The sequence below is a fragment of the Heloderma suspectum genome, chromosome 2 (genome assembly GCF_057233095.1).
Source record: "Heloderma suspectum isolate Gila_16-S chromosome 2, 16-S_ref, whole genome shotgun sequence".
Lineage (NCBI taxonomy): Eukaryota > Metazoa > Chordata > Lepidosauria > Squamata > Helodermatidae > Heloderma > Heloderma suspectum.
This window is the reverse complement of record NC_139459.1, coordinates 169379365-169403827: the sequence shown is the minus strand read 5'-3', so window position 1 is coordinate 169403827 and position 24463 is coordinate 169379365. Positions and strand designations below refer to the sequence as shown.

Genomic DNA, 24463 nt, shown 5'->3' with positions numbered 1-24463 from the left:
CCATTAACGATCTTGCTGCCCTTTATTGGACCAGCTGAAGTTTCTAGACTGTTTTCAAAGGCAGCTCCATGTATAACGCATTTCAGTAATCCAAACAAGATTACCAGAGCGTGGATAACTGTAACTAGGCTATTTCTGTCAAGATGAGGATGTAGCTGGTATATCAGCCTAAGCTGATAAAAGGTGTTCTGTGCCACCAAGTCCATCTGTGCCCCTGGTGATACTGCTGGATCCAAGAGCATCCCCGAACTATGAACCTGATCCGTTATGGGGAGTGCAAACCCCTCCAGAATGGGTGGAACATCCCGTAGCCAGGCACTTGAACCACCCACTAACAGTACCTCCACCTTGTCTGGACTGAGTCTCAGATATATATCAAACACATAAGCAGCAACAAATACAAGACGACTTTAATTTTTGTTCAGATAATTTGTTTGTAAAGTAGGCTAGGGCCTGTTTGCCTCTGAAAATATCAGATAGTCTTCCCTGCAACATCCCTGTGAATGTTGTATTCCAGCACATAATGTGTTTTTCCCAAAAAGAAAAAGATGTTGTAGTGGAATTTGCTCAAAGTTTATGGTCCAAGCCCTCACATAGACTGAGCTTCCCCAAGTCTGCAATAATACCATGCAGCTGGTTTTCTGCAGTGTCTTCCTGGCTGCTGCTGCAAACCAATGCCCTTTGCTTAGCCTCTTGTCGCCAGGAAGGTGTGGCAACTCCAGTCACACTTCCCTCTTTCGGCCATGAATTCATGCAAGTCCTTTTCATGCCCTGCCAAAAATGCTGTGTAAAGGGGACGGTGCGTGTGTCACTCCCAGGCTGCATGGTTGGCACCAGTTTGGGGGGAGACTAGGAAGCACTGAAGTTGAACCTGGGAGACCGCATATGAATCTCTTTGCTGAGTCACCCTCTCTCAACTGACCCTACTTTGCAGGGCTGTTGTGACATGAAACGGATAGACCCAGGTACGTTCATCTAAGCTCCATGGAGGAAGGGTTAAGGATAGCAATCATAACAGGAGGCTCTTAGATGTTTTCATACTGGTCCCTCATCTCTTAACACAAACAAGAAATGCATGAAATGTATGGAACTCCTTTATTTGTACCGGCAATTGTTTAAAATGCTGGAAGCTGGCTTTCAAATAACAGAGTGCTTCCTCTGGGTTAGACGTTTAGCATAAATAAAGGGAGGAAAACAGACATTGCATTGTTGATGGGAGGTTTTCCATGGCCATGACTGCACTTATTTAGTCAGTTCAATGATGGAGGAAGTTAGGGCATTTGTACACTTTGGCTTCATCAGCAATGAAAGTACCAAGCACAAAACAGGAACCACCTCATGAAAGGAGTACCAAGGCTTTGCTGCTATCATTGGTGGTTTTGAACACCAGGTGTTCTTTTGCTGCTAGTACATTCGCACGCTGAATGGAAGGGCTGCAAAATAAGTTTGATCTCTGGAGAAGGAGGACAGCTGTAGGCACCTTTGCTCTATTGTATTACCAGTTTGTAAAGTTCAGGACCATGAATACAACATATCTGGAGGGAAATAATTCTGAAAGCAGCAGCTGGTAGCGTAAGTAGGTCAGGGCAAGAGATGCAGCAGCGCCTGTCCTGCGCACAACCCTGATCGGAGCACCAAACGCCTACCAAAGTTCTTATAATGTACTAACAAGCTAAAAAAACAGCTTTGTTAATATTTGGCATAATTAAGCATGTTTTCAAGATGAAAAAGCCAGACAGCGGCTTGCTCAGAGGCATAGTAAGGGTAGCAGACCAGCTGGCATGGCATTTATCGCAGGTTCTTATTGGCCCGGTGCTTACCGCCTAACACAGTACAGCACATTCAGCCAATGCTGCTGGTGTGGGAAGAGAAAACTGAGAACACTGGACAGCTTTGTTTTTTGTTTTGCACAAGAGCGTCTGAGTAGGAAAAGTCTATCTGAGAAGAGAGAATGTGCCATTTCAGCAGCCCTTAAAATGTTCTTAAAATGCGGTGGCATGTGGTTGGGAAAGGCATAGAACAGGGAGCCTGACCTGGATGTGGAAATGAGTCGTTATCAGTGCTGGCATCAGCTACGCTTCCCAGGGCGTTTCAAACTGTGTGTTGGCCCTATACTGCAAGGGCTCTGGAGCGGGGAATTTGCAAGGGAGAATTAGGAGATGGGAGAGGGGTGTTTGACCATTCCCTGACTGCCAGTTCTATCGCACACACACATAGTTGTCCTGCTAGTTTTTAACCGTTTTCTCTGACCTGAGATTCGTTCCCGCTAAAAGTGGCCTGAGGATGCAGCATCTTCAAGGAAGACGTGGAGGGTGTGGGAAGTGTTATGTGGGTCCTCCTTCTGCCCACCAATTCTCAACAAAAGTGTTGCTTTCCCCCACCCCCAGTCTGCCATTCAAGTTACCTTGGCAATTGCACATTTGGGAACCTCTGGGGCCAATCTACACAGCAGATTTAATGTGGCGGTAGACCTATCTGCTTTGGGGTTGTTTGCAACAGATGACACTGTCGCCAATCCGCCACCATCCTGTAGCATCCGTCCCCAAAATGAGCATTTTCTGAAAGTCCTTTTAGTGCAACTTTTCCCCTTAAATGTGACTCTTGCACAATTCTGCAGTGTGCCCCGTCCCCCAACATTAAATCCTGGGTGCGTCTCTGTGACCAGCAAGTGATGTGGTCAAGGGGTGGGGCTGCCCCTCCCCCATTCCCTCTTTTTCCCCATTCACAGTAGGGCTGCTTCCACAATAAGTAGCCTCCTTTTCCCTTACATAATAGCAGTAGTGCTGTTTCATTCGCAATAGTGGAGTAGCTCATTTATAGGCAGTGCACAATAAAGAATACACAGAGCTGAAGGAGAAAGGGCGGCCAGTAGCAGGAGCCTGCAGCCACAGTATTTCACAGTTGTGTTACTGCGATACACCTACAACTTTACGGTGGCGCAATGCACCTACAGCTAAGGAATACCCAGAAGGGAAGGAGAGAGGGCAGCCAGTACAGCAAGGGAGCATGGACAGGGCTGGGAACAAACCTCCCCAATCACGGAATCATGCTGGGTCGCCCCTTCAGAGTGACGCAGCAATTTGCTTTTTTCCATTCAGAGATAGCAGCCACTGATTCATTCATGTCCCCTCTTCAGAATAGTCCCTTGTGTGTGTGATTGTCCTGTATGCATGTGTGTTTTTGAATGTTTTATTTGCTTTTTCCAACAATAACGAGTACATCAATCCCTCCCTCCCAAACCCCAAAACTAATAAATAATTATAACAATATGTCAAATACAGTCACACACATACATTGTCAATACACCTGTAAATAATACAATTAAAATATTGTATCTATTATTAATTGGTCTGTTTCTATGCCAGATTAGAATCTACTATGCCAAAAATCCAACTGACTAGTTGGAGGTCCATCTTCAACATTCAGTTCTAGGAAAACCATTGAGAATGGGTACCAAGTTGCTACAGAGTTATTGTCCTTTGTTTCTCCTCTAGCCACATGAAAACAGCTGGTTAATTTCTCTGCCAGTGCAATCAACCATATTCTGTCAAGGTATCTCTCCTGTGTGTTTATGGGGGGGGGGGCTTAGTTCGGGTTGGGGAACCCGACTGCCGCTGCTGCCAGCTCCAGAACGCTAGCAGAGAGAGGCAATCCCAGCTCTTTTCCTCCGTGCAGGACCTAGGCACCTCCTGTCTGCCTGAATATTGGTCGGTCCCCAGGCTTCAATATCGCTGGTTCACAGTCGGTGGCTGCAAGGGGGAGAGGTGTAGGGGAAACTATCCGATATTACTCCTGCCTTCCATTAAACGTCCCTGAGCAGTGGAGCATAGAGAGGAGAGGGAACAAGCTTATCTTCTACTAGCAGGACTCCACTCATCCAACCGCAAAGGAAGGCAGATTAAAAAGCAGATTTTAAGATAGCGTTTACTCTGCATTTTTTGCTTCATGTGCCTGCTGGGACAGACCAAAAGCAATTTAATGAATTCTGGATAATACCATAAGCACTTTTCATTCCGCTTCCATGTAGACTCCCCCTTGTTTGCTGAGGTAATGCAGAATTCCGTGCTAAGATGCTGCTTTCTCATGGCTTATGTGTTCAGTTCAAATGCTGGTGATGTAACGTCCTCAATGCCAGGAGCATATTGCTGCTGTTCAAAGGTCCAGAACGGACTGTTATCTCTGATGTTTCCCTGAATTCTTTTCCTTTGAACAGAAACAGTTTCAGAGCCAAAGTATTAACCATTAGTTCAGAGAGATTTCCTCAGTCCTTGTTTGGAGGAAAATGATGGTTTCCTTGTTTTGCTAATTCATGTCCAACTTTTGTTATGTTTCCAAGTGTGAAAATGGCTGTAAGACAAGATCTGTGGAAGAAGGTTTGATCTGAGTTCCCCAAAAGCTTCTGGGTCATTTACAACAACAGGCTAAAACTGTCACTTGACTTGCCCTTCTAGTAAATGGCTTTTCCCTATCTCTATGCGCCAAGGAACACAATGATTTCCAGAATCTGAAACCTGAGAATGTCACCTTTTGATATGAAAAACAGCAGCCTTCCTAGTTCTCATGAGAACAGACATTTGTAAATTTGTGACCTTCTAGCTGAATGCAGCTCGTTTTAACAGCCTCCTGGCGCGCACACATTTAAAAAGGTGAAGCTGGTCCCTTCACGTCATCACTAACTGTCAAAAAAATCTTCACCACCTCAATTTGTTTTGTGTCAGAATGCCTTTAAAGGCATGGGAGCAGAGCCAGAATAAAAACTGGCAACCTAGTTAGAAAATAACTTAGAAAAGAACTAGTGGTTATTTTCTAATTTCTAAGAAGCATTTTTTTTTCCTGTTTTCCAGGAAGTAAGTCTGCAAGTTTTTGTAGGTACTTTAATCAAAAGACCTGGGGACAAGTTCTAAGTACGTGAATTTTAAGAGTAGCTAGTTTATTTTTAAAAAAATATTTTGGCTCCAAAAAAAAAAGACAGCTCAATGGCAGCTTTGGTTTAATATACTGTAGGTTTATACACTTCCTTCAGTATCTCCAAAAAGGCAGCAATGTGAAGATTTTGATAATACGCAAGTTTATATAAATGTAACTAACTGATTATTTGGTTAAAATGTGGGTGATTTAGTGTGCAATCCTATTCAGATAGGTGGCCGCCTCTGAACTCGGAGGCGACCGCCTATTCAATGCAGGGCAGGAGAAGCATGGAGGGGATTGTGCCCTCTGTGCTTCTCCTGCCCTACATTTTCGGCTAGATAGGCATTTCTGCCCTCCCCACCCCAGAATGCCCTCCAGGAACGCCCCATTTTGTCAGTTCCGCGCTCCTCTTGTGAGCGCAGAGCACAGGGCTGTTGCAGGCGGTGCGGAAGTGGGGGGAGGTTGGTTCTCTGGGATCCAACCTTGGAGCACGGGCTCTGAGGTTGGTTCCCGGAAAACCAGATATTCTATGGCTGTCTAGCTGCTGTCTAGCAGCCATAGGATTGCTCCCATAAAAAAATAACAGTTCTGTAGTGTTTTTTTACACCTGTGCTACAAAGAGAGGGGCAAGGGATCACGGCTACCTAGCATTTGTGACCTTTGAACGGGAAGTCCTGCCTCTCTGGCCCGACACAGACATTGCCATGGCAAAACCACTTCCATCTGATTGGAGTTCTACGTTGCGATGGGAGCATATGTGGTGGCAGTGTGGGAACTATCTAAGTCGGCTTCTGCTTGCATAGGTCTTGGCTGCAATTAAGTGTTTCAATCACACAGAAATGTTTGGAGTTCTTTTCTTTTTGCAATCACCTTGTCACCATGGTGAACTGTGGTAATTCTCTTAAATTAGAAATATGTGTACAGAGGTGAGGGAAATGCATTCTGCATATACACAAGAGTCGGTTTTAAGAGTTGCTGTGCTTTTAAGAGTTGCATAGAAAGAATGGAGAATTTCACCAGGCATGGCTTTGCCTAACACTTAATGAAGTAACAAGAGAAACTGCACCTGGTAGAATTCTCTCTTCTCTTGTGCAATTTTTAAAGCTTATGGGAACTAACTCAGTATTTGGACTGGCCAGCTCTATTATATGCTCCTCAGAGCTTTAAGTGTTTTACTGTCCCACAATTGTTTTTGGGAGCAGGGTGAGGGAATTCTGAGTAAGGTTGATGAAGGCTAAGGCAATAAGAACATAGATGAGTCAGAAGAAGGGTGGAGTAAAGGAAATGCATGTTTCCTGAACCACTTTTAGACAGAGTTAGCAGCTGCTCTGTACTGCACTTGCTTGACACAGCTAGCTGGAAAATCTTCAGTCTTCCTAAGTGATCCTCTATTTATGCCGCACTCTAAGATGCCGACTGTCCTGCTACTGAACATGGTTGTCCTCAGCTTCTGGTTGGCTGTAGGTGAGTCCTAAATATTCAAGATTTGTAATCCACTGACGGGCGGGTGGGCTGCAAACTGTCTAATTTGTGGTCAGCATGGCAGGCAGGATCTGGAAGTGGGCTTAATCTAAGAGCCCCGAATAAAAAACTGGGGCATGGAATGCCATGTGGCAAGTCTGAGTTTGTGTGAACTTCACTGATGATGCTTTCACTTGCATACAGGGAAGCATACAAGAAGTGTAAAGATGTGCTTGGGAAACTATTATGTGTAGCTTATTGACCCATCATGGGTTATTTGACATCCGAACAGGGCTTCTCAGTGGCTCAGTTCAGCCATGATACCAGCTGACTACAAAGCACATCTGTGGTTTGTTGTGATATCTCAATTGACAAACAGTGATTTGACATTGGCTGGTACACCAGAATGTGAAACTTTGAGGTGGGTCTTTTAAAAACATGGTTTGAAAGAGGCTTTCAAAACTCAGTTTGTGGAAACTTTATAGGATTTGTCCTTGGCAACTGTGGCCCGTCGTGGAAAGAGATGACTAGGCCCAATTATCCATGTCCTACAAATGCCCAGGCTACATTACTGTAATGTGTCATACACAGGGCTGCCCTTGAAGCATCTGGAAACTACAGCTGGTTCGAAATGTGGTGGCCAGGCTGTTAGCTGGGACTGACTGCCGTCAGCACATTATGCCAGCACTTAAATCACACAAACATGCCCAGAAACTAAGATCTCCATTGGAAAAAAATATCTGGGTGCATCCTTTTCCAGTCCCCCACCACTGAAGGCTAGTCTGGGATGGAGAGAGAGCCTTCTCAGTCATGGGGCCCAAATTGCAGCAATCCTTCCATAGGCTTTTTCGCCTAGCACCAGGCACCAGGCAAACTCTCTTCTGTTCCTTTCCACTTTTAATGGCATTTGATTGCCTCTTTTATGACATCTAGTTCCTTTTTAAGCTGGATGCTTATTTAGGTTGCAATCCTATATATGTTTAGACAGAACAAAGTCCCACAACTCCCAGCGTTTGGCTGGAGAATGCTGGGAGTTGTAGGACTCCTTTCAATCTAAACATGTATAGGATTGCAACCTTAAAAATGGAATGATTTGGTCATACCCCATGTGTGCACATTAACAGGGAAGATGGCTGGAATCCATAAGGGGCCCCTCTGCTATTTTCAAGCCCCAACAAATGCCCACTGCTGACACTGGCTATGCTTCGGAGCAGGGATGTCAGAGAATTCCGCCACGGATCTCAGTGAGGCCGAATGCCAGTGCATTCGGCCCCCCGAAATCCATGGCAGAACAATGCCCCCCCTGCCGCCCCCCCGCAAAAGGCGCGCGAAACGGAGCACTTACCTGCTGCCGTTCACGCTGCTTTGAGAATGGCGGCCGCGTCTGCGGCCACCATTCGCTTCTTCATTATAGCCATGATAGGCTACGTAAATACTTAAGTAGCCTATCACGGCTAACACAGGGATGCCATTTGTGTCCCTGTGGAGGCCATGATAGGCTACGTATTTACATAGCCTATCATGGAAAAAAAAGGGGGAACGCAAATGGTGGCGGCTACGGCGGCCGCCATTTGCGTTCCCTTTTTTTTGCCATGATAGGCTACGCAAATATTTACGTAGCCTATCATGGCAAAATACAGGGATGCAAATGGCGGCGGCTACGGCGGCTGCCATTTGCATCCCTGTGCAGGCCGCCCAGCGGCCAGATGTCTGGCTGTGGGCTGCCCCGGCCGGCGGCTCCGTGGAGTCGCTGCGGAGCGGAGCCGACTGGGGAGAATTTCAGGGGGAGGGACGGAGCTCCTCCCCCCCACCGCGAATGTCACCCTTCGAAAAGGTAGGTGACTTTCGTACATCCCTACTTAGGAGAGTGGGCTGCGGGTGTTGATTTATTTCTTTATTATACTGATTAAACATCTCATAAGTAAAATTCTCTAGGTGCTGTACAAAACATAATTACAGGATCAACACAAAAATACAAATACACCCCCACTAATCAACAATATAGATGATTAAGCTTAATCATTTTATGATTAATATATAAGCTTAATCACCAGCTTAATATACAAGCTTAATCACCAACACAACTAAAATGACCCTCAGGTATAAAAGCTAAAACAACATTGCGCAGCAATCCTATCCATTTTTTACTCAAAAGTAAGTCCTATTGAGTCCAGTGAGGCTTGCTCACAGGTAAGTGGATATAGGGTTGCAGTCTTAAACACTAAATATTCAAATATTTTGACAGTGCAATCCTATACGTGTCTACTCAGAAGTAAATCCCATTGACTTCAGTGGGACTTAATCCCAGCTAAGTGGCTATAGAATGGCAGCCCAAAATACTGTAAGTTTCCATGCCCCTACAAGAGGATCCTACCGGGCAGGAATGGGAAATGGGAGGATCACATTTCTGTGGTGTACACCAGGGAAAACAGTTTGGGATCAGTGCTTTGACATGAATAAAATGATGGCCAGGGGCAGGGGAGGATCATTTTCCCTTGTAGGTAATCTGGTTGAGGGCAGGGCACAGGCTGGTGGTGGGTGAGGCCAGAGCCAAAGTGGACAGGGCCTTCACTTCTCTCTCTCTCTTTCTCTCTCTCTGCCATTCTGATCACATTCTCTCAGCCTCTCTTCACACCTGGCATTTTATCCCACTTCAAACCAGTTCTTTTGATTTCGGATCCTTTCTGGGATTTAGACTGGCCCTGTATACAGGCAGCTCCCATAGTGCATCCCTCCATACCTTTTCATGGCTGGGCGGAGCTGCACGGAACAATCAGGACAGGAGGGGGCTGCTGGCCCCATGCCCCCTCCCCTCCCCTGATCACTGGTTCCTGTAACATGACTGATGGCTCCGCCCGTCCCTCTACTCCTCCCCAGCAGGAGGGTAGTCGGAAGCCCTTTTAGTGACTGGGATAGTTGGCATTGGGAGCTGGTCCCCTGCCCCCTCCTTCCTCCTACTTTGTGGCAAGGGAGAGGGTACTACGGAAAACCACCTCAGCATTACTGCCTTATCTAAAACAACCCCACCACCACCAAAAGAAACCATTAAAAATGACCATTCCAAGCTCTGCATGATGAATTTATTCAGGGGAGGAGAAAGGCACTTTTAATACCCACTGGAATCCTAACTGTCAAGCCCTTCTCCTGCATGGCTGAGAAGGGAGACTCCCCCATCCACCCTGGGAGGAAAAAAGCCCATCAATCTGGTGAGCAAAAGGGAGAAGAAGCAGTCAGTGAAGTCGATGGGAGGGGGAGGTTCCAAGTAAATGCATTGAAGGGGATGGGAGGCCTTAGGACTGCTACTCTAAGTAGACTTACAATGCACTCCTATGCATGCCTACTCAGAAGCAAGCCACACAGATTTCAAGGGCACTTACTCCCAGGAAAGGAAAGGGTCAGGAGTATTTATGAAGTCATAGCCTGAGTTCCACTTCACAATAGGATCTACAAGTCAGTCAAGCAAAACTCCATCTTTTAATGTGGATTTTCTTCCTCTTGCAGTTAGAACTGACACTGGCCTCTAAATAGTTTGAGGATTGTAGCAGTAAAGCCTAAGGACTGTGGAGAAAGAGAAGGCATTTGCGGGTCCTTCAGAAGATATCTCTGTGCCCTTTAAAAAACAAGTACAGCCTATGAGTTTACTCAGAAGTAAGCATTGCTGTCTTCAGGGGGATCTCGGACAAGCATTTGGGATGGTTAACAACTTTACAGTTCAAGCGCCTGTAGTAGAATGGGAGAGAGGCAGAAACGGTCCCTGGAAGCCCAATCAGTTACCTGCCCCCCCAATTTGTTGTCATGACAATGTTATTCAACACCGCCCAGCAACACCCCCTAGCACACGCCCACACAAAGTGGGACCAAGCGCTAAAGGGGAAATACACAGGGAAGAAATGGCGATTTCAATTCTAAGCACAGAAAATGCCGGGGTTTCCCTGTTCTCAGATAACACGGGAAGAGGGAGGGGAAGTTGTGAGATAGCAGCAGGAGAGCAGCGGTGTCATTTAAAGCTCCTGCGAAAACCAGTGATTAAAGAAGAACAATCGCACTAAAAAACCAAGGTGTGAAGGTGGCCTCAGTCTCCCCCTCCTTCTCTCTACCCAGCAAGCTACCAGGGAGGGATAAGTTGCTCTTGTCAGAAATCCTGATTCCTTTTAGAGAGCTTTTGAAATTAGGTTGCCTCATGCACCCAACCCCTGCTCTAAGGAGATACAGTAAGGTATCACCATCCAGTGGTGCAGTTATTTTAGACTCTGGACTTGATCGGGCATATGTGGGGGTATGGATCTCCTCTTTAGATGGTAATGTGTATTTACCTCACTTTCTTCAAGAAGTGGTAAGCTGGCCCTCCTGCTCATTTTTCCTACTGAGGCCTTGGACCTCTCCCCATAGTCTTGCCCTGGGATGTCTCTACATGAGCAATTTATTGCATGCTCGTGATTGGTCACTCATGGAAGTTTGCAGATCCTTTTCATGATGTTGATGCTGTCTCCCACACATTTCCACCTCTATCCTACTTTCAAAAAGATCAGTGATAAGCTAGTAATAAAAGTTAATGGCACCATATTGGCAGCGTGTAGTGCCGGCATGGCGCTATGAACTTGCCGAGGAAGGACTTTTCTCAGTTCAAACCACATGTCTGCCATGTAAATGCTTGAGCACATTTCTTGATCACAGGCCAATTGGAGGGAGAAGAGGGTAAAATACCTACATGCCATGAGGGGAGAGAGATCTGATCCCCACCCCACCAAGCTCAGAATCAGCATCTTCTGTGGATTCAAAGCACCCCATGAAGTTCAATGGAGCTTACTCCCAAGTAAGTGTGTCGAGGGTTGCAGAGTTATAGCGCAATCTTATATCTACTCAGAAGTAAGTCCCACTAAGTTCGATGGGGCTTGATCCCAAGTAGGTGTGCCTAAGATTGCAAATTTACAGCACAATCTTGTGTCTACTCAGAAATAAGTCATAGCTTTCCTGGGGGCTGCAAGAAAACAGTACAGCACAAGTTAAGCAACAAAAACAAGGCTCCCCCTCTCTCCTTTGCACACATGCAAGGGAGGGAGGAAGGCACTCCCTCAGTTCAAACCACGTGTCTGCCATGTAAAGGCATCCATCCCAATCCTGCAAACAAACTGAAAGCAGAAAGCCCTGGTAAGGATGCAGGTTTTTTGCTTAATGTAGAGACACTTCTGGGGGCACCACCCTCACCATCCTCTCTCTCTCACCACTCAGCAACAACCCTTCACATAATGTCTGAGAGCTGTCAGCTCATGCGTAACCCATAAAAAGTGGTATTGTTGTTCAGTTGTCCTTATGCAATAGACAGAAGTAGAGGATGCTGTCCTAACACCAGTGTTCAAGTAAGGTTCAATTGCCACCCTTGTTGGTTTTATATAAGGAAGAGGGTGCCAACTTGTCTTTCACCTCAGGCAGCGAAGTGTCTTGGGCTGGCCCTGGCAAACGGCATACACACACCTGACAGCCACCAGATATGGACCACACACCAGGTCAGAAGGATAAGTGCAGCTTTTTTTGTGGAAGTGTTCAGCTTGTGTGTGTGTCGGGTGGGGATTCTCTTCCCCTTACTCCGCTCCATGTCTTTTGGCAATTTGTATGAAAATGGCATATGTCATAGAGGTATCTGCATAGTACTTTCCCTTGGAGATCTGTCATGCCCCCCATCTGGCCTTTTTAGCTCCAAGCTTAACATGTTTCTGTTTTGAGAGGCTTTTAATATTCAAAGTTTTACTGCTGCTGGGTTTTGTTCGATATTTTAGATTGTCTATTTTTGCTAGTGTTTTTAATGTCTATTTTAATATCTGTTTTCTGTTTTGTATTTCTTATGTTATAAAGCCACTCTGAGTGCCCTGTGGGCAGAAGAATGTGGTATAAATAAATTACTTTCATATTTTACTTTATGGGAACTTAGAGCATCTCTACACCAACCTAAAATCCTGTATTTAAAACTGGGCTTTCTGCTTCCGTTTTAAATGCAGGATCATAACGGACTTCCTTTACACATGCTTCCTCCCCACTCTTTCCCCACTCCTTCTCCCCCTTATCTGAGTCTTCCATATGTTTCATTGGTCTAGATCCTCTTCTTGTGACTTCTCCTTTTTCATGGAGGGAACTCTATCAGAACACAAGCAGGGCAATCTGATACCTTATTATCTCCAATCCACAAGGGCTGATCCACATTGCACCCGCCATCGCTATGAATTTGGTGTCCTGTCGGGTTAAATGCTCTCGCATTAAAATGTGATTATTTCACACTCACCCATTTTCCCTGTTGCAGTGCTTCATCGAATGCATGAGCTCGATTCACACTCGAGTGCTGTGCTGTTTTCCTGCTGTTTTCCTGCGTGCGCTTGTCTGATCTCAGATACTAAGCGGGGTCGGCCCCAGTCAGTAGTTGGATGGGTGACCGCCTGGGAATCTGGCTTCTGGCATTGAGCAGGGGGTTGTTCTATCCCTTCAAAAGAGACTAAGTTTTACCCTCTCCTATCCCCCACTCCTGTTTTTTTTTTTTATTAAGGCGTTATCCTTGCAGAATCGAGGCTTCTCTGGAATTTTTTTTTTCCAATTCAGGCATGGTCTTCAAAGATTCGAAGTTGTGAAGCTTCTGTGAGGATAACGCCTTAATTAAAAACAAAAACAAAAAAAACAGGAGCAGGGGATAGGAGGGGGTAATACTTAGTCTCATTTGAAGGGATAGAACAACCCCCTGCTCAATGCAGGAAGCCTGATTCCCAGGTGGTCACGCATCCAACTACTGACCGGGGCCGACCCTGCTTAGCTTCCGAGATCAGACAAGCGCGTGCACATCCAGCCCTTTGCTTGTTGCTGAGGAAACGGGGGCTGCTGAGGAAGCTATGCGATCGGTAGCCGGAAGAAGACATGGGGTCGTCGAGAGCTGTGATTGGACAGGAGGGAAATACAAACATTGCCGCATATGGACAGGCGGGGGAGGGGACTACGACTGGATACGGTAGCGAAGGTGGAAACTCAGAGCACATTAAGGGAAAATACCGGGATATTAGGGTATTGAAAGCGGGAGCACGGACGTGGGAAATTCCGGTTCCAATTTGAGGCGGGTACTGCGTAGTGTGAAAGGCAGGCGGTGAAACCTCATTGGAAGCGAAAAAAGGCAGTAAGTGTAGATCTAGCCCCAAAAAGGTCATTTAGTGCAGGAGATGCCCTGGAGGTTAACAATGTCATCTAAAGGGCCCACAAACTTCTGTGAGTGAGCAATCTCAATAGCAGGATAAAAGCTCCATGTGAAGAAGCCCTTACTGTGTAGATGCGCCCTCAGAGTTGGAGATAATAATATATTAGTAGGAGTGTGCAGCAAGAAAAGGATTGGTTTGGATCCTCATTCAGTGATTCAGAAACCAGCCAAATTTGGCCTCAACCAATTTGGAGGCTTCCCACTTTGACTTGAGTCTGAATCCGAATCATAGTTTGGAAATCCAAATCTTCATGCCTCCATTAACTATAATTGAAAATCAATAAATGGCTAAAACTCTTTCTGTTTGTTAGATGTGGATGGAATTTGCAGACATAGTGGTCACATATGAGGGGATTACATGTGCCCAACTGTGCCAAGAAACACATGGAGGGAGTTTTGTGCTATGTGCCTTTAACTTTTGATTGTTTTAGAAAAGGTACTGTGATAAACTTTTCTATTTCTTGGCAAAATTGGATTAAATTTGCAGAGGCAGTTGCCCCTGTTGAGGGGATCAAGCATGCCACATTTCAAATGAATAGATTCAGTGTGAGTGTGTGCGTGCGTGCGGGCGCGCGGGCGTGCGTGCGTGCACAAGAGCAGCCTTTACAGTTTGGGGATCTCCAAAAAAGGATGTGCATATTCGCCTGGTTTTTGTGGGCAGTTGTTATAAAAATGCTATGCAGCATAGAGATGGCTCTAGTGTGTGTGTTTTTAAAAAAAACCTGAACAAATTCAGAAGGATAGGTGCAGCCATTTTTGTGGAAGTGTTCAAATTTGGGGTGCTGGTGATGTGTGTGATTCTCTTCCTTTCCATGGGTTTTGGCTATTTGTATGAAAATGGCATATGTCATAGAAGTATCCCTAGGCAAGAAACCTGCAGAATTTTGGATGGATAGGTGCAGGGGCTAGGGAGGTGCAGTAAATGAAAAACAGTTTAAGACCTTTTTGTTTTCTGCTCAGTTGGCACCAAAGTCACAGCAAGTGCAACAGGACAGGAATGGATAGTGGATCCATCAGAGGCAAAAGGACTTGAACATCCAGCTCTTTCCAAGCAAGCAACCAATGCTACACCCTCCCAGGCCCCACAGATTCTACCAAACCTTTTTTTAACATTCCTGCTCCTGAGAGAGAGAACTAGCAAACAGCAACATCCCTCCGTCAGCATCCTTCCCGCAAAGCACTGGGATTGGAGAGAATGGCAAAACCATTCACTGTGATTAGAAACTAGAGCTGCCAGTCACAAAACTAAACACCCTCCTCTACCTCCTCCGTCTCCCCACCCTGGCATTTTCGTTATATGGAGACAGGGGAGAAATGTATCCATTTGGCGGGGGGACGGGACACTGTGTGTGTCTCTCCAAATCCCAAATCTTCAAGCGTGCTTAGAGTTGGATTTGGTCTGCTTTGGAGGCACCCTACTTTGATTCGGACATTTTCTGAATCTGTCCAAATCAGCCCAGTTTGGTCAGGGCTACAGCTGAATCCCAAGCACAGCCCTACGTATACACCATGACAAATGACGATCTAACCTAACCCTATTGTTGTTGTTATTTTACTATAAGCATAACTACACCATTGACCTAACCTGATTTAACAGTAATTCTCTCTCCTGGAGGGCACCATGGGAGGTAATGTGGTGAGGTAAAGGCGGCAACAGAGATTTCTTAACACCCTACTACCAGACTACATTCCCACAACTCCTTGGCAGCTGTACTAGCATATAGTGAATATATGTTTGTAGTGTAGATGTGCCCTTTGAGAAGTGATGAAATCATATCGCAGCACATTGTTTGAGCAGTGCTCCAGCTGGGGTGGCCCCAAACCTTCTCCGTATCCTGCTGCTTGCTCATCTGTTTTTATCCTTTCTTCTTGCAGTGCTCCCTTGTGATGTGACCATCCACCCCAAGGAGACTGCTGTGGTGTTTGGGGGCTCCGTGAATCTGAACTGCACCTTTTCGTGTCCTAATTACACTAAAATGGATTGGGAGGCATCTCTTCAAGGACTGAGCGAGACGGGAAATGGGTGGACTTCTCTGAGCATCACCAGTGTGACTGAATGGACATTTCAACCTTTATGCTTGGTCAGCTATGGAGAGTCTGAACAACGCCTGACCAAGGCAGTAATCCATGTTTACCGTAAGTATTCACTGAATTTCAGAGCTGGGAGGTATCTGGAGGCTATACAGTCCTCACCAACCCATATTTAATTTCTAGGGTGGGGAATCAGGCCCCCCATATTTCCTTTTCTTCATTTACCTAATAACAAAATGGTAAATCATGGCCACTGGAAATGTGTCTCAGCATGTTTAGTGCTTCAAACATGTATCGGATTCGCAGCAAACAGGTTTGTTGCATAAAATACCAGTGAGGCTGAAGAGGGAGGAAAACCCAGGGCCTGCCCAAGACATTTTCGTGACTTTCTGAGGCAGGCCATCTCAGTGGCTTCTTCTCCCACTCATTGTCAGGCCACCTCATCGGTCTTGCCCTGGGAGCCCTGGAGATCAGACATTGGCTCCTTGAACCACCAGTGTGTTGATCTGGAGGCCTGGTCCTTCCCGGTCCCAGTCAGAGTAGATTCTTTGGATTACCAAGATGAAGCTAGACCACTTGTGCAAAAGATGATAGTTTATTGATAGAGAATGGATGCAGAATAAAAACACAAAGAAAACTCACCCATCTCTTCAGCCCACGGAGCTGGCATATCCGGGGCCCCAATCAACAGGATATCGAGATCATTCCTTGAACCAACAGTTCCCCAAGTTGGTGTGCATGTCCCCCCTGGAGTGAAGCCAAATTGGTTAGGCCTCAGCTCCATCATGTATACCCTTTTGCGATATTTTAGGATGTGCCCAAAGCATCGCAGGCAGGTAATCCATTCCTGTTCCCTATGACTCAGAAGTTCCAACATTCCACCACAGGGGGGAAGAAATCCTCCGCATTTCCTCAGATAGTAACGCAAAGCAAACAGAGGAAATTGGGCAGCAGCGTAACTGTTGACCTGAGGATTACAGCTTTATCAGAGTCAGACAGCTAGCCATTGTTAGCGTGTTGACTGGTGCCGGCTTGCTTGATACCAGTCTCTCTCTATGAGAAGCAAGCAAGCTCCCAGAGAGCAAGCGACCAGAGTGAGCAAACAGCAGGAGCAAACAGGAGTTGGCCAGGGGAGTTCGGCAGGGGAGGTCAAGGGGGAGGCCCGTAACGTTTTTTCATTTTTTTCATTTTTTTTCCATTTTTTAACTAACTTTTTTCATTTATTTGTCTTGTAACACACACTTCCACACCAGTGGGACTCTGCTTTTAACCTCTACTGAGTAGAGGAGCAGGCACAGGCTAGTCTAGAACAATCACAAAGCTAGACACAAAAAGGGAAAAGAGGCAATGGAAAGACAGGACTCTCCAGTGGTGGTGACCTGCAAGGTTTGTGCAAGGTTTGTTTTCTTGCCTGAGAACAACATGGCCTACACCTGCAACAAGTGCAAGTTGATCACGCTGCTGGAAGAAAAAGTAAGTGGACTGGAGCGGCGACTGTCAACCCTCCAGGGAATAAGAGAACACGAAGCATTCTTGGACAGAATGGGGGAACTACAGCAGCAAAGGGAAGACCAGAAGCTTGAAGAGCAACAGCAAGATGAGGCAAAAGTGGGAAATGCTGAGGTGAAGAAAAATGGAGTAGAGGATACTTCGTGGAAGAGGGTGACAGTTAGGAGAAGAAGAACTAGACGCCACTCTGCACCAGTGGAAGCAGTGGAGCTGTGGAACCGATTCCAGGTACTTGCGGATGAGACTGGAGGACAGCCTGCAGAGGAAGAATCACAGGGGAACCTACATGAGAGTGAGCAAGAGGCTGAAGGTCAGTCAAACAGAGGCGATGAAACCCAGGCCTATAACAACAAGAAGAGTGGTAGTAGTGGGAGACTCCTTGCTGCGTGGGATCGAGACCCAAGTATGTCGTGAAGACCCGTGGACTCACCAGGTATGTTGTCTCCTGGGAGGACGGATTAGAGACGTGACTGAAAGGTTGCCTGTGCTCATAAAGCCCACTGACAGGTATCCCTTTCTTCTCATCCATGTGGGAACAAATGATACTGCCAAGCGGAGCTACAAAGAGATCACGTCAGACTTTGAAGTTTTGGGAAGGAAACTCAAGAACTTTGGGGCCCAGATAGTTTTCTCATCCATCCTTCCAGTAGTTAGAAGAGGGATAGAAAGGGAACAAAAAATACTCTGGGTGAATGACCGGCTACGAAGGTGGTGCCGACGAGAGAGCATTCTGGGAGATTCTGGGATGGGCTATACTTCCTGGAAGATGGGCTGTTGGCAAGGGACGGGTTGCACCTCACAAAGGATGGGAAGAATGTGTTTGGCCACAGCATGAGGAACTTCATCAGCAGGGCTTTAAACTGAATCCTACGGGGAAGGGAGATGTAATGTTGGGGGTAACAATGGACATAGGCGCATGCACTGCAATGAAGAGAACAGCTCTGATAGCGCCCAATAATAGTCTTCAGACACATGTAGGAAGAAAGCCAGACTATGAAGCACATGGTCTTCGATGTCTATATACTAATGCCCAGAGTATGGGAAACAAACAGAACGAACTTCAACTCTTAATACAGGAGGGAAATTATGACTTGATAGGTATAACTGAGACTTGGTGGGATGACTCTCATGACTGGAATACAGCAATTGAAGGATATAACTTGTTCAAAAAGAACAGGAGGAACAGAAAGGGAGGTGGGGTTGCACTGTATGTGAAAAATACATATCTCTGCACAGAAATACAGGAGGATGGGCTTGGTAGCCCCATCGAGAGCATCTGGATCAAAATAAATGGAGCAAAGAATAAAAGGAACCTGGTGGTCGGAGTCTACTACCGGCCACCCAACCAAGGAGAAGGCGAGGATGAAACTTTTGAAAAGCAAATAGCCAATGTTTTAAGGAAGCATGATGTAGTAGTAATGGGGGACTTCAATTTCCCCGATATTTGTTGGGAGACAAATTCTGCAAAACATAGCCCCTCCAGGAAATTCCTGACTTGTGTGGCAGATAACTTCCTCCTACAGAAAGTAGAGGAAGGAACTAGAGGATCGGCTATCCTTGTCTTGATCCTAACCAACAGAGATGACTTAGTGGATAAAGAAGCAGTTACAGGAACTCTGGGGGAAAGCGACCATGTTGTACTTGAGTTCTTGGTTCTAAGGGAAGCAAAGGCCGAGTGTAGTCAAACGCGTACCCTGGATTTTAGGAAAGCTGATTTTAATAAACTCAGAACAATGATCAGTAAGGTCCCATGGCAAGCGATGCTAATGAGAAAAGGAGTCCAAGATGGGTGGGAGCTTTTAAAAAAGGAAATTCTCAAGGCACAATTACAAACAATTCCAACAAGAAGAAAAGGTGGAAGACAACAGAAGAAGCCAATGTGGCTTCACAAAAAGCTTAGGGATGACCTGAAAACAAAAAAGGACACATATAGGAAGTGGAAAGAAGGCCAAGTAACAAAGGAAGAGTACAGGCAGGTAGCACAGAATTGCAGGGATGGTGTCAGGAAGGCTAAAGCTGAGAATGAGCTGAGGTTAGCGAGGGAGGCTAAAAACAACAAAAAGGCTTTCTTCAGCTACGTGCATAGTAAAAGGCAGTGGAAAGAAATGGTTGTTCAGCTATTAAATAAGGATGGCAAAATGATAACAGATGACAAAGAAAAGGCAGAGGTGCTCAATTCCTACTTTGGCTCAGTCTTCTCCCAAAAGAGGGTCTATGAGCCCCCTGGCAAAGGCGAAGTACAGGCTGAAGGGGCAGGATTGCAGCTTGAGATCGATAGAAATATGGTCAAGAACACCTAATTCCTTTGAATGAGTTCAAATCTCCAGGGCCAGATGAACTGCATCCTAGAGTAATAAAGGAACTGGCAGAAGAACTCTCAGAACCGTTGTCTATTCTCTTTGAGAAATCATGGAGGACGGGGGAAGTGCCAGATGACTGGAGGAGGGCTAATGTGGTCCCTATCTTCAAAAAGGGTAAAAAGGAGGAACCTGGGAACTACAGACCAGTCAGTCTGACATCAATCCCTGGGAAAATTCTGGAGCAGATGATAAAGCAATCCATCTGGAAGCACCTTGAAAACAATGCCGTGATTACTCGAAGCCAATCTGGATTTGTCAAGAACAAGTCCTGCCAGACGAATCTGATCTCATTTTTTGATCAAGTCACCTCCCTTGTGCACCGTGGGAATGCTGTAGACATCATATACCTCGACTTCAGCAAAGCTTTCGACAAAGTGCCCCATGATCTCCTGATGAGCAAACTAGCTCAAAGTGGGCTAGATGAAACAATGATCCGGTGGATCCACAGTTGGCTACAGAATTGGACTCAAAGAGTGCTTATCAATGGGACCTTCTCAAACTGGGGAGAGGTAACGAGGGGGGTACCGCAAGGCTCAGTCCTGGGCTCAGTGCTGTTCAACATTTTTATTAATGACTTGGAGGAGGAGGTGCAGGAAATGCTGATCAAATTTGCAGATGACACAAAATTGGGCGGGATAGCTAATACTTTGGAAGACAGAAACAAAATTCCAAGTGATCTGGATAGACTGGAGCGCTGGGCAGAAAACAACAGAATGACATTGAATAGGGATAAATGCCAAGTTCTGCACCTAGGAAAAATAAACCAAATGCACAGTGACAAGATGGGGGATACGTGGCTCAACAACACGACAAGCAAGAAGGATCTTGGAATTGTTGTCGATCACAAGCTGAATATGAGCCAACAATGTGATGTGGCTGCAAAAAAGGCCAATGCTCTTTTGGGCTTCACTAATAGAAGCATAGCTTCCAAATCCCGGGAAGTACTAGTTCCCCTCTACTCAGCACTGGTTAGGCCTCATCTGGAGTACTGTGTCCAGTTCTGGGCACCGCACTTTAAGAAGGATGCAGACAAACTGGAGAGGGTTCAGAGGAGGGCAACAAAGATGATCAGGGGACTGGAAACAAAGCCATATGAAGGGAGACTGAAAGAACTGGGCATGTTTAGCCTTGAGAAGAGAATACTGAGGGGAGATATGATAGTGCTCTTCAAGTCCTTGAAAGGTTGTCACAGAGAGGAAGGCCAGGATCTCTTCTTGATCATCCCAGAGTGCAGGACAGGGAATAATGGGCTGAAGTGACAGGAAGCCAGATTCCGGCTGGACATCAGGGAAAACTTTCTGACTGTTAGAGCAATATGACAATGGAGCCAATGACCTAGGGTGGTGGTGGACTCTCCCACACTGGAGGTGTTCGAGACGAGGCTGGACAGCCACCTGTCAGGGATGCTCTGACTTGGATTCCTGCACTGAGCAGGGGGTTGGACTCGATGGCCTTGTAGGCCCCTTCCAACCCTGCTATTCTATGATTCTAAGCCTACAGAAGCTGGCCTGCTCTAAGAAACAGGAAAATTGCCCTGAACAGGCCTGTGTACATTTAATAAACAGCATATAGGACTCCTGTGTAAGTTCAACACTTGACCTGACTCCTCACTGTTTCAAACTCAATACAGGCAGTTCCAGCTTGAACCTTGGCTCAACACCCTATCCTCCTCCTGGTGTGGATGTCAGGTGACACCAGGGAGCCCATGCAGCCAACAATACTGGCTATATAAAGTTTCCCATTGGCTGCCTGCGCTATTTGTTTGTTTATTCGTTTATTTCATTTCTATACTGCCCAATAGCTGAAGCTCTCACAAAAATTAATTACTTGTTGCTGTGGGAGGCTACCAGTCTTCTCTTTTTGTGCCACGGGACTACTGATGCAGCCTTCAGCTTGCCTGAATATTCTCCCACACAAACCCCATTAACACGAACCGTGCTCAGCCCCTGTTCATTTGAAATAGGATTGCGCAGGAGAATTTCCCAAGCGGGCCATCATGTCCCGTGCTAATAATGTCCAGGTTAAATGTGATGTTTGGCAAGCAAGAACAACAAGTATGTGGTCCAGGTGAACACTGCACTGGCAGGCCAACCTTAAAGGGTTGTAGCGGCTAACTGTAGCCTCATTTAGATAAGATATGCAAATACTACATGGGAAGTTCTCCTTACCTGCCTGGCATTGTATTTAATTGGACCTTACACATAAAAGCAGGGACTGTCATTTATATTTTCTTTTCTCTGATATATTGTATTATTTATTTATTAAAGTTACTTGCAGGGTGGCTTACAATCATTTATGTTAACATATAGACATTAACATAAATACAGAAAAGAAAGCGAAGAAGGCAGTTACAAGTTATAACACAACCTAAAATAAAATCGTTGAGCTATACCTTTATTGGGACCAACCAAAATGCCACCCAAGATTTTGCAAGCTTTTGAGTTCTCCAGAGCTCTTAATCAGGCTAGGTGGTACAAAAACCAAGGGATGGGGGAAGAACAGAAAAGTCCAACAGTAAGGCCAGATGTTGTACCCATGAGGTGAGCAGTTTAGACCCAGTCTCGAAACGGAGATTGCAGACTAAATGATCTCTCTCTGCCCTTGGAGGGCTAGATCCAAAACATCCTATGGCCCCTGAGATGTCTGTCCGGTGACCACAGGATTGCAGCTTAAGTCTGTCTTTTCCGTTACTTGGTTATTAGATCTTATATAAGAATTCAAAAGTGATCTTATTTGAAAGACTTCAAACCAAGGAAGGTTTGAACCAGAAAGAAAAAGGTCCAACAACTCCCAGTATTTCACAACCAGCCATGCTGGCTGGGGCATGCTGGGAGTTGTAGGGCTTTTTTTCTGCCCAAACATGCATAAGGTTGCACCCTAAATGTATGTTTTACCTCTGTATAAGATTGTGTTCTATTACAATTTAAACTTCTTGATCAGAATAAATATAATTACCCTTCCACACTTGGAATTTTAAGATTGAATCTAGATTATCTGAAACCGATTTGTAGTTTTATGTTTTCTCACTCAGGCACCAGCATGTCTTGGGCTGGCCCTGATGCCTACCAATCATGAGGCCTTGTTCCAAATAAAAAGTGTTAGCATCTCAGACAATACAGTTTCCCAGATGTCTCTCTTGATAACAGGAAAGGGCTCCTGCCGGAAATCTCTTATGCCCGCTTTGAGGCCTCCGCTCCCTCTGTTTACTCCCTGTGCCTATACGTACACCCAGGCATCAAGCCAGAAACTAATCAGCTTTTTTCAGACTAATATGCACAACCCATGCCTTTCCATTTCCTCTTCATGTAATTGGGAACAAGCTATTCAGCTTTGTGAGATCCGCTATCCAGTTTACAGGATTGTTTGCTGCACCCCTTGTCACCAGACAATTATACAGAGTCTCTCTAGCCATCTTTGCCCACTGTTGTTTAATTCCTACATAGACTTGATATCCTATTGCAGGAGGCCTCGAAGGAGGCTGCACCATGACGTGAGTGTGTATGCCCTGTCCATTAGACCAGGCAAGCCTGCCCAACTTGTGACAATCTCCCCCCCCCCGGCACCCCACCCCCACCTCCCTCAGCTGAACACAGTCTAGTAGCTATTAATGGTGGCTTGCCCAGTGCTTGGCAAGTGTTTGCCCTATTTCTGTTGTCCAAGACCAACTAGACAGCATGCGAGGGAAGCATGAACAGATTCCCACCGTCTTGTTGTCAGGGTGGCCACTTGCACATTGCCAAAGAAGAGGACATGTACCAGCAAAAAGAGGTCACGATGTCAAGGTGGAAACTGAGCCGACAGAACCCCAGAGCAGTTCTGATTCTGAGGAGGATCAGCAATCCGTGGGAGAGGAGCCAGCTCATCCCTCACGGGCACAGCAGCTGGCAGAGATTCCTCCTGCCGGCATTCCTGAGATAGATAGCGACCCTGGCAGTGAGAGAGTGTGGGAGGGGGGCTTGCTGGACGCCTGGCGCAGACGCAGGGAGCGACGAGCGATGGAGGGTGCGGAAAGGAGGCGTAGCACCCAATTGGTGCACAAGCAATGGCCACGTCCCGTGGACCCAAGGGAAAGAGGGAGGATCTCTCCCTAGCCCTTAAGTTCAGGGTCTTCAAGTGACTCTCCTTCAAACAGGGACCAACTGCCTACCCGGAGCATAGGCTACTCTGCTGTTCACTGCTTAGTCGCTGGTGATTAGCATCTGAAAGAGTCATTAAGTTGTAAAAGGATTAAAGCCTTGAAAAGAATCCTTTTGTCTGTGTCCTGTGTTGGCTATTGGAGTGGACTGAAAGAGGCCGCTAGGGTGCTCCTGACACTCACCACTTATCATAGCAGGGAAGACTGAAACCAGGGGACCTGTATGCCTGCTCAGTTTGCTGTCCAGGTGCTGTCAATCAGAAACGTAAAGGCCACCACCACCCCCTCTCTTCTTAGGGTTATCTTTCAACCAAACTTGGAGTGGACAGCTCTTCAAAGAGAGGACAAGTCTGTAGTATAGTAGGACACATGGCCACCTTAGGTTGTTCTAATTGAAAAGCAGCCACGCAGAGGCTGCCCCTTTCAGTGGAGGAGTGTGGGGGGAGAGACTGCAGAATCCTTTCCCCTCCTGCTCCTCTCAGTATCACCCTTCTTGCATTTAAGGTTGTTCTACCATATTTGGTAGGTGTGCGCTACAATCCAAAGTTTTGGGGTTGAATGTATAGATGACATTAAAGCTGTCCATGAAGCTGTTATAACCTGATCTGGACCTGAAGAGAGTTCTGCTAGACTTCATGGGCATAAAACAACTGCAAAGCACATGAAACCAAAAACCTTTTTTCCTGGTCACAGTGATTTTCTCCACAGTGAGGCTCCTGTGAGTGCCAGCTGCCATTTTGCATATTCAATCTGCAACTGAGGATTGTCATGTCATGCAAATCTGGCCACTGAGGGTTATCTGTTAAACAACCCTCCCATAACCCATGGTTTGTT

The 24463-nt window shown here is 46.1% G+C and overlaps 1 protein-coding gene across 5 annotated transcripts in view; it reads left to right on the top strand.

Moving 5' to 3' along the window:
* Positions 1–3760: 3760 nt before the first annotated feature.
* LOC146353183 (fasciclin-2-like) overlaps positions 3761–24463 on the top strand; it is a 28133-nt gene continuing 7430 nt past the window's right edge. Inside the window, exons 1-3 of one of the 5 annotated variants that reach the window (XM_084835898.1) lie at positions 5949–6372; positions 11044–11182; positions 15470–15730. In XM_084835898.1, the coding sequence (XP_084692024.1) occupies positions 11083–11182; positions 15470–15730 (361 nt within the window). In that variant the 5' untranslated portion in view covers positions 5949–6372; positions 11044–11082. Of the gene's footprint in view, positions 4048–5948; positions 6373–9284; positions 10018–11043; positions 11183–15469; positions 15731–24463 lie in introns of those variants that run through there. The other 4 variants (XM_084835899.1, XM_084835903.1, XM_084835900.1 and 1 more) reach the window with 4 other exon arrangements.